The 11,075-nt window shown below is 32.2% G+C and overlaps 1 protein-coding gene across 1 annotated transcript; it reads left to right on the top strand.

Moving 5' to 3' along the window:
* The first annotated feature begins 7,130 nt into the window (after nucleotides 1–7,130).
* LOC100806770 (zinc finger MYM-type protein 1) lies at nucleotides 7,131–9,708 on the top strand. The gene is made up of 2 exons (XM_014769461.3): nucleotides 7,131–8,061; nucleotides 8,146–9,708. The coding sequence occupies exons 1-2, from the start codon at nucleotides 7,154–7,156 to the stop codon at nucleotides 9,608–9,610; spliced, it is 2,373 nt and encodes a 790-aa protein (XP_014624947.1). The 5' UTR covers nucleotides 7,131–7,153; the 3' UTR covers nucleotides 9,611–9,708.
* Nucleotides 9,709–11,075: the final 1,367 nt, after the last annotated feature.

Genomic DNA, 11,075 nt, shown 5'->3' with positions numbered 1-11,075 from the left:
AGTTAACTCTTGGTTCAGTATATTTTGCATGGCAAATTTAGTACACTTAAATTTCACTGACAGAAATGGCAAAATATACCCTAATTATACACTGAAAGTACCAGTTATCTATTCTTTGGGATTTGATAATATAGTAGCTAGTTCCCTATTCCCATCCTGCTCTTCCAATTTATTGTTTGTCTTTATGTCATTGGCATTGTTTTGCTTCTCCAAATCATGTTTTAGCACATCAAACTTCTCCTTAAATGTTACAATTTTTGCCTCTTCAATTTCTTCTGGAATTTTCTCCTTCTTAACTGGTCTTTCCTCCTAAGCACTATTTTCCTTCTTCTGCATTAGAATTTTTGACGAGTTGGATCATGAAACAGAAAAATGAGCAAGTAAAAATAATTTCAATGTTTACAGTCAACCTACTCACTCACCATTTCCACATCCGGTGCCAAAGCTTAAGTTTCTGATATGAAATCACCCATTGACAAGTCATCCACTTCTGGGGACAGCCCCATAGGAGGAGGAGCCTGTTGGAAAGCCACTCTTCAGATATTTGCAGCAAAAACAAAAGAAAAAAATATAACCGGAAAGCGAAGAACTAGGATTCTCACCATCAGATCTGTCTCAAACTTGCCTACTCGTTGGGTGTTGGCCTCTGGAAAAGCAGACATCCTAATAAATTGAATCACAACGAAATGGGGACATTGATCATATATCAAAACAAGTTTATTAAAGAATAAAGCAAAAAAGCTATTATTCATTGGTGCTCACACTCTGTTTGAAGATGAATATGGTTTCTCAGCATCCAACATAGAGCATGATGGCGATTCCTTAGTAGGAGAAACCGATCTTCCATCTGCTGAAGCATCCCCAAACCCAGCACTTGAATTCATTCTGTCTTCCCCAATGTCCTCTTTTGGTGCCTCTAATGATGGACAAACATGATAATCCACATCAGCATGTTGCTCAATCTGAATCCTGCTTAACTCTTTAGTTGAATTATTTGGAACAAGGGTGGAAGAATTGTCGTTGTCTTCCATTTTCTTCTTCTCTGTGATAAAAATGCCAATGAAAAAAAGTCAAATCAGAGGGACTGACGCTTGCTTCAAACTTTTTAGAAGACTCGTGGCTCTTCGAAGTCTTCAAACCATACAGAAGCTCAGCTATCTCAATCTCGAGGTCTGACGAAGACGATTTTGATGTCTTAGAAACAGGTTTAATCTCTTTCTGCAACATAATAACAAACACCTCAGAACTCAGTCTAAAGATACAAACAAAATCCTTTTAAAAAACTCGAAACAAAATCTCACACAGACCATCTTCTTCCTCAGAGAAACATTCGAAGAAGAAGGTGAGGCCGGTTCAACACTCTGTCCTCCGGGGGAATTCGATCGTTGCCGAAAATTCAGCTCCTCCCCACCGCTGCTTGCGGAAATCCAACTTTCATGAAACCTTTTTGCAGATGCTGCACAAAACACATCAAAAACCAAAAAAAAAAAAAAAAAAAACAAAGTAAAAGCCAGTTACTGGAAAAACAAAAATGGAAGTAGAAAAAGGAAAACAAAGAGTATTCATATCGTTGCAAACCTCAACGAGCCTTTCTCGGAACGGTCATGCCGATCATCTCATCCGTTATCTTGAACGGCAGAGGTTTTGCCGGCGTGAAGCTCCGGCGATGGTTGTGATCGGAGGCGAACGACGATGTAGTATAATTAGGGGAATGGAACTTAGAGACGCCAACGTCCACAATGTCGACGTCTTGTTCGTTTCCGACGCTCTCTTCGGTGCTTTGCGTGTGAGAGCCTCTATTAGACATAAAATTAATTTAGTTAGTTATTAGAAGTTATTTGAGTAAATTAGTTGGTTACTCAAGTTATAATTACTATAAGTTATTTGAGTAAGTTAGTGTTGGTTACTCAAGTTAGTTATTTTCTATCTTTGTATAAATACATCAATTTTGTAATACTTTGATGAATGAATGAATTGAATGAATCCTAAAATTACTTTTCATCTATCTTTCATTTTTTTCATTCCTAATATGGTATCAGAAGTTTTTGCTTCCGTGTCTCTTGCTTCCTATTGAAGCTATTTATGGTTCTACTCGGTGGTGTGGATAGTGTTGTTAGCCTTCGCTTTGTGGCGTCGAGTCCTGACTCGAGGGGACGTGTTGTGAGTCCCACATCGGGTGATTCATGAGGATAATTCAGTTCTTATATAACTGGGTAGGCCACCCCCTTATGAATTATTTTTTAAGGGGACCTTTCGGATGCCTAATTGATTTTTTTTTCTCTCATGGCCATAGATGTCATTGATGATTAAGTTTTTATATAACTGGGTAGGTCACCCCCTTATGAATCATTTTTTTAAGGGGACCTTTCGGATGCCTGATTGGTTCTTTTTTTTCTCTCATGGCCATGGATGTCATTGATGATTAAGTTCTTATATAACTGGGTAGGCCACCCCCTTATGAATCGTTTTTTAAGGGAACCTTTCGGATGCCTGGTTGGTTCTTTTTTTTTTCTCTCATGGTCATGGCTGTCATTGATGATTCTAACCCCTTCATCATTCTTCTGACAATCTTGGCATTACCTTAGTTTCTCCTCCTTTCATCGTGTTCTCGGCAAAGGCTTAGTTGCTGATGTGGTGTTGTGGATGAATTGGCGTGGAGCGGTTGCGGTGCTCGTTTATGCCACCGCATGGTGGTACCTCTTCGAGCGTGTCGGTTACAATTTCTTGTCCTTCGTCACCAAAGTTTTTGCCAACAAGCTTTGATGCTTGCTTTGGACTCTTGGAAGCAGTCGAAGATTTCTCGAAGTTTTTATTTTGACCAATGTATTTCCGACATGTTTCGTTATATTTCATGTTTTCAGATTTTTTTTTTCTTTTCTCTTTCTTCTTTAAGGTTGATGTATTGTATTCTCCAAGCTAGAAGTGTTTTTCAACACATTCCAACTTGCGGGGGGTATTAGACATAAAATTAATTTAGTTAGTTATTAGAAGTTATTTGAGTAAATTAGTTGGTTACTCAAGTTATAGTTACTAGAAGTTATTTGAGTAAGTTAGTGTTGGTTACTCAAGTTAGTTATTTTCTATCTTTGTATAAATACATCAATTTTGTAATACTTTGATGAATGAATGAATTGAATGAATTCTAAAACTACTTTTCATCTATCTTTCATTTCTTTCATTCCTAATAGCCTCTCCTCCTCTTGCTCTTGTTCGCCGAATCCCTATCCCTATCTCGATTCCTTCCTCTGTCAGGGAACAGAAATCGTGCAAGAATGAAGAGGGTTGGTGGTTAAATGGGCTGCGCACCACACGAAGAGGGAGAGGCGAGAAGGAGAAGAGAGAGGCGTTGCTTGAATGGGCTGCGCACGACGAAGGTTATAACGGTTTTTAATATTTTTTGCATTCAAAAGTTTTTTATATAAAATTATATTATTTTTTCTTGGTCCCCTAAAATTAAATTTATGTTTAGTGATGATGTGAAAGTAACTTCTTAATCCACTTATACTTGATGGATACTAACATGTTGTACTAGTATGTACATATATGTTAACATGACATATAGAATGGTTAAAATAAGGTTAAATTATTTATTTAGTGTCAGGATTTTTATCTTTTTTTATTTTTATATAATTTTTTTAATTTTTATAGTTTATGTTTTAATTCTTTTTTAGTCCCTATAATTTTAAAAGTGATTTTTTTAGTCTTTAAAATTTGTATTTTAATTCTCTTTTAATTTATATAGTTTGAAAGTAATTTTTTTAGTTTTTATATTTTAATTTTATTTTAGTCTTTATTATCAAAATATCAATAATATTATCAATTACAATTAACTGCAAAAATATTAGTAAGTAATTCGTAATTAATTTATTGTAAGATAGTTTGTAATAAAAAATAATTAATAATTTATAACTAATTTGTAGTTAATTATTTTTATATTTTTTGTAGTGAGGACTAAAAGGTAATTAAAATACAAGGATTAAAAATATCACTTTCAAATTATAGGGACTAAAAGAGAATTAAAATAGAAACTATAAGATTAAAAAGAACACTTTTAAATTACAGTAACTAATAACACTATTTTCAAACTATAGGGACTAAAGATATAAAAATCATGAAACTATAGGGATCAAATGAGTAATTTAATGTTAAGATAAAAAAAATAAGCTTGGTCCAATGGATTCCTTCCTTACCTTGTAAATTAGGCTAAATTGGACTCTAAAAACATTGCCTAAATTGAGTCTAGTCATTTTCACCAATAAGGTTTGGGGCAAAACCTTTTAATAATAAATATTAAAATTATATTTGGTAAGATATTTTAACTAATTTTTAGTTTTTTATTGGTTGAAAAACTTATTTAACTATATGATAAACAAACTTTTTTTAATAACTTCTGAATAACTTTTAATATTTTTTGAAATGATACTTGAAAACTATGGATGACAAGACATTTAAGTTAACTTTTAATTTTTTTTTACTTGCTGAAAACTTGTTTGATTGCTTAGTAAACAATCTTTTTTAGTAATTTTTTTTAATAGTTTCTAGCGTTTCTTGAAATACCACTTTAAGTAATAATGTTTTTTTAAATGATATATTCTAAATTTTTACATTTTCTTTTATTTTTATCCTTAATATATTTATCAAAATTTTTTATTACCTCTTCTAAACAAATGCTGTTCTATTAATTTATGTAATTTTATACTTTTTAGTTACTTCAACAACTAGTTTTATTTAACATTTATAATTTAATAAGCTACATTTTCAACTATCAACTTTTACTTAATTTTTTAACTTCTACTTAATTTTTTAGCTTCCAACTAATTTCTGGTTTTCAGCACCGGACTCCTCTCATTGTGGACAGTGTGGTGTCGTTCGTTTTTTGTGAGTCAAGCTTTAATGCTTTCATCTCTTCCACCAATGTAGAGAACACTCTTGCTGTATGTATGTTTTTATATTTTGTTTTTCTTTTTAAAAATTTATATATATATATATATATATATATATATATATATATATATATATATATATATATATATATATATATAAATCTATGAAAAATTTTACAATCCAAAGGTTTAGCGGCTTGAACGGTGGAAAAGCTGAACCGTTCTATAATAAAAAAAATATTAAAAAAGTCAAAGCAAGATATTGGATTCAAATGTGGTGTACATACACGACAAATTTTCAACTGCACTTCGTTCTTTTAATGTCACTTTTCTATTTGTCTTTTACCCGCAAATTAAGCAGGAAAATGAAATAGAGCTTGTAAAATATAAATTATTTTGTTTTCTTTAATACAACATTGAAAAGACCAACTTAGGTTATCATGTATCTATTTTTGAGATATAAGATTTTTTTATCGATAAATCATAATTTTATTAGCAGATTGAACTCGCCAATGTGGATTTGCGAAAAGTGAATCAAACATGATTTCGGATTTTGAATTGGACGTGGATCTGTTTTTTTTATATGTGGAGCAGATGTTTACAATTAGTTTTTCCCATGTAGTACATATATTTCTGTCAAAATTTTAATTTTAAGAAAATAAAAACTTATGAAACACTGTCTAAATGAAACGAAACAGGCCTGAAAGAGACTGAGAAATTGAGACGATGCAGGAGAGAAGGAGACATGTTCCATTCACTGGTGCTTAAAATTAAATAAAATAAGATAAATTATAATTAATTTGACAATATAAAAATACATGTCTAATTTTTAAGAAAAAAATAATTAAAAAATAAAATTTAATCCCCTACTTAGGCACACCTATTCTAGGGCCCTGACAGGAAGAGTGGATTCATTTCGATCGCTTTCCGAAAATCTTTGAAACAAATACTACTAATTTTGATCACTTATTCCATATTCAATCATTTTCTTGGTTTTCCATTAATCATAGTACGTGTTTTGGTTTCATGATCATTAAACGAACTAACGATATATTAATTAAGGATAAACAAGTTAGTTAATTACCAACATAGAGAGAGAACTTCTCAAGCTTTACAACACGGCCAAAGTGATCTTTTTTGTGGGGAACGATGCTCTGGTCTCCCACCATGACTTGTCCATAATCATTCCGGCAACGGAGGAAATCAGAACTTGTGAGAGGTTATTAATGACTTTATACCAGAACCATCTGAAACAAATTAAGAAGATCGAACAAAATAAAAGTGAATTAATATTGCACATCTATACTAAATCAAATGATTTGAACAAAGGCTTAACTAACTAATTATGAGTATACCTTGTAGCTGCATCTTCTTGAAGATTTTAGAATCGATCACAGATATGATTGGTGGTTACAGCGTGAATGGAAGAAGACTGAAAATGCCTATGATGGAGTAGCTATCCAATACTTGATCATTCTATTGTTTGTATCAACTTCTCGTTGTTATTATACAGGATTGGTCTTGGATCAAATCAAATGAAAACCACTCACGAACAGTGGCGGTTCTACATGCGGCCAACAGGGGCATATGCCCGGGCTCAGCTAGGCATTTTTTTTGGTTACAAGCCCAATATTTTTTTATTAGTCTTAAAAAACAAATAAAATTTAAAAAAAAAGAAAGAGGAAAAAGGAAAAAGGAAACGGAAAGTTTCCGTCTCTCCGAATCCAGCAGTGGACAGTTCCTCCAACTCCCTCCGTCGCCGCCGCCTCCCTCCTCCTCTCCTCTGTGTCTTCTCTTCCCTCCATCGCCGACTCCTTCTATTTCCTCCTCTCCGCGCCGTCGTCGCCGTCTTCTCTTCCATAATCCCATAGCAGCCGCAGGTAAGGTAAGTTAGGAAAAATAAAAGTGATTAAGATGGAAAGTGTTTTTGTTTGTTGTGATACTTCCGTGTTCTTTAATTTTTCTTCCATTTTTCAAGTGTGAACAGTGAACTCATAGAGTCATAGTGGACACTTTTTCTTTTTCTTCCCCACTAAGAGCACGTTTATTGAAGAAGAAAAAGTCATATTTTATTCCCTTTTTTTTTTGCTTTTCTAATATGGAAAAAAGCTTAGAGGAAAAGACTTTTGATTGCTTAAGTTAATAATTTCTTTTTGGTCTTTTGTGTTGCACTACATACATGGTTGCAAAAGAGTTTTCTAATATATCAATTGCAAACACTAAAATTTTCTTTGCTATAATTTTGTAACTATTTTATCTTTATTTCAGATATGAGGAGATTTTTGGTTGATAGAGAAAATATTGAGAATGTGAATGTTGTGCAACCGGAAGCTGAATTAGAACCACCACTTAATAATGTGGTTAATGAGTTTAATCCAAATGAGATTGTGCGTGATCCAGGTCGTAGGAAACAAATTAATGAGTATGCTCCGGATATTCAAGACCAAGTGAGGAGGGCATATATATTGAAGGGTCCAATGCAACCAGATTTGTCAAACTTTCCTCGTACTCAATTTGGAAGTGTTAAAAGAGCATTTAGTAAATCATGGTATAAGAATTATACATGGTTAGAATACAGTGAGATAAAGGATGCAGCTTATTGTTTTTATTGTTTTCTATTTAAGCAACCCGGGAGGGCCGAGCACTTTGGTTTTGAAGTCTTCACTAAAAGCGGATATAGAGATTGGAAGCATGCATCTCAAGGCTTGAAAGGTCATGTTGGTAGTCATAATAGTTTGCACAACTCATGTGTCAAGCACTACAATGATTATAATAATCAAAGACAAAGTGTGACAAGTAAGTTTGCTAAAGCAACCAAGGAATCAGAAGAATTGTATAAGATTCGTTTGACTTGTTCTTTAGATTGTTCAAGATATCTCATAGCACAAGGCATGGCTTTCCGTGGCCATGATGAATCCTCTACTTCGCTAAATAAGGGCAATTTTAGAGAGATGGTAGATTGGGTAAAATCTCAGAATGAACAAGTGAGGGATGCTTTTGACCGTGGTGGAAAAAATTGCAAAATGACTTGCGGTGACATTCAAAAGGAGCTTGCAACGTGTTGTGCACATGAAGTTACCAAGGTGATTATGGAAGAGCTTGGTGATAGACAATTCTCCGTGCTTATTGACGAGTCACGTGATATATCCGTCAAAGAGCAAATGGCTGTGATGTTGAGGTTAGTAGTTGTATTTTCCAATTTCCAATTTTCATTACCTATTACTCTCTATGCCGCCAAGTAAACTGGTTGAATTTGTTTTAGGTTTTTGAATGACAAAGGGAATGTTGTGGAACGATTTATTGCTCTACATCATGTCACAGATACTTCATCTAAGTCATTAAAGGATGCTCTTTATGGTATTCTTGATAAGTACACATTATCTATTTCAAGGATACGAGGGCAAGGATATGATGGAGCTTCAAATATGAGAGGTGAATTTAATGGTTTGCAAAGAAAAATTCTAGATGAAAATCCTTATGCTTTCTATGTCCATTGTTATGCTCACCGTTTGCAATTGGTTGTTGTGTCTGTTACTAGTAGTTGCTCATCTATTCATGATTTCTTTGAGTACATCACCTTGATTGTGAATACAACAAGTGCATCTTGTAAGAGGAGGGATGCTTTGACAGAGGCACAACACAAAGATATTTTAAATAAACTTGAGAGTGGTGAGATATCTAGAGGAAGGGGCTTACACCAATCATCTAGTCTCACTAGACCCGGGGATACTAGATGGGGTTCACATCATACTACATTGCTTCGTTTGGATCAAATGTGGTCCTCCGTGTTAAAGGTGCTTAGTATGGTTGATGAAGATGGACGTGGACCATCTCAAGCAGCAGGTTTGATAGAAAAAATGGAGAGCTTTAAATTTGCTTTTATTTTGAGGTTAATGTTAAAGTTGTTTGGTATCACAAACGAGCTTTCAAATGTATTGCAAAGAAAAGATCTTAATATTGTGAATGCCATGGAATTAGTTGATGTTGTCAAAGCTCGGTTGGGCACAATGAGAGAGAGTGGCTGGAATAATTTTTTTGCCGATGTCCAAGGATTTTGTGTAGCTAAAAGTATTCCGGTACCAAATATGGATGACGAAATACCGGTTCGGGGTCGTTTAAGAGCAGAAGGGAGGACTATCACTAATCTTCATCATTACCGTGCAAAGATTTTTTATGTTGCTATTGATAAAATATGTGTGGAGATGGATCACCTCTTTAGTGAAGGAAGTAACATTATACTTGATTGCTTCTCATGTCTTGACCCCAAGAACTCTTTCTCCAAGTTTGATGTTGATAAGCTTGCTCGTCTTGCTGATATTTATCATGCAGACTTTTCTGATGATGACCGAGGAACAATTAGGGATCAACTTGAAACTTATGTGCTTCAAGTGAGAAGAAATGCTTCTTTTTCCACTTGTGAAGATGTTCAAAGTTTGGCTATGAAGATGGTTCAAACTGAGAAACATTTGGTATTTCCATTGGTTTATAAACTTATTGAGCTAGCTTTGATATTGCCGGTGTCGACAGCATCCGTTGAAAGAGCTTTTTCAGCAATGAAGATTATCAAGTCTAAATTGCGCAATAAGATCAACGATGTGTGGTTCAATGACTTGATGGTATGTTACACCGAGCGGGAGATATTCAAGTCGCTTGATGATATTGATATTATTCGAACATTTACCGCAAAGAAGTCTCGGAAAGGACACTTGCCTCGTAATTTTATTTAACCCGCTATTGTAAGATTATGTTTATCTCTTTTATTTTAAACTATATTTTTGTTGACAAAATGACGAGTCTCTTTTATTTTGATTGATTACTATTTACATATTATATACAATGTGAATTTGCTATCTTTAAATTTTTGCCCAGGCTTTATAATTTTTCTGGCTCCGCCATTGCTCACGAAAGGATAAAAAATCATTGAAAAAAGTGCCAATATGCTTTATAGCGAGGTTTTTGGTTTTTGCTACAACTTTTCAAAAGTGAACCAAACACGACTTCAGACTTAGTTGACCGCTTAGGCTAATATTTTAATCTCTAAAAATATAACTGACAAAGGTATTTTATATATAACTATTTAATTGTATAAATTAAATTTCCTTTATTAATTGTATTATTTTAATAAATCAATTTATTATAAAAATAAAACATTATATAGTTTAATTTTAATTTAAAGATAAGAGTATAGTTAAAATAATATTGTTTTTAAGAAAATAAAACTTATTGAAATATTCTACAAAATATTATTTAAGTCTATTCTTCAAAGTACTTAAATTTATAATATAAAAACAAATTATTTCTAAATAAGTAACTTAATTAAATATCTATTTAATATTTTTTTTATAAATGAAATTTTATTTATAAGTTTGATTAGAGTACTTATTAGAATAATTTTAAACATTTTTTAATAACAAAGAATTCATATTATTAATCTTAACAATACGTACATACATGGTCTTCCTTATGTAATATTCAATTTTTTTATTTTAACTTTTTCATGTCTTAAAAATATTTTAAGTTAGTAAAAATTAAAGAAATATATGCATGGAATTTATAGAAAGTTCAAATTTTACAAAAACTAAAAAATTTAAAAAGTAATTTAAAATATTTAACTATTGTAATAAATAATTTATTTATAATAATTATAAAAGTGAGAGTATGGAAAAAAAATCATATAAACATTAATAACCTCAAATTTTATATAAAGCCCACTTTTAAAATTTGAGATAAGCTCAACTCCGTCTCTATTGTTAAAATCAATTTTCATCGATGAAAATTAAGTTAGAATCAAACAGGTTATTTATGTTATTATATTTAACGAACAATTGTCATCTCTGTCGATACTATGTGTGAGAAACTGAGATTCAATTACTGATTTTTTCATGTTTCAATTGTTGTTTCTCTTTGAAATATACGTTCACCATATCGGTAATAATAATGATGATAATAAATCAGCATTTTCTCCTTGGTTTCAATCGAATTGTCAGTTAGTTATGGTGTGCATTGTTTATTAATTTATTATATATTTAATATCATGTCAATAATATAATTGTTGATATATATATATATATATATATATATATATATATAATACTATACTTTATTATTTACTGTAAATTTGTTGTAAAACAAAATAAGTACATATATAAAAATTGTAATTAATTCAATTACTATGATCTATCTAAATCAACA

This window comes from Glycine max, chromosome 17, assembly GCF_000004515.6.
Source record: "Glycine max cultivar Williams 82 chromosome 17, Glycine_max_v4.0, whole genome shotgun sequence".
NCBI lineage: Eukaryota > Viridiplantae > Streptophyta > Magnoliopsida > Fabales > Fabaceae > Glycine > Glycine max.
This window is presented reverse-complemented; position numbering and strand designations above follow the sequence as displayed.

Excerpts from the sequence above, each read along its gene's own strand:
- LOC100806770 (XM_014769461.3), top strand. The coding sequence starts at position 7,154 with ATGAGGAGATTTTTGGTTGATAGAGAAAATATTGAGAATGTGAATGTT. Across the intron at positions 8,062-8,145 it reads CAAATGGCTGTGATGTTGAG|GTTTTTGAATGACAAAGGGA; the intron begins GTTAGTAGTTGT and ends AATTTGTTTTAG.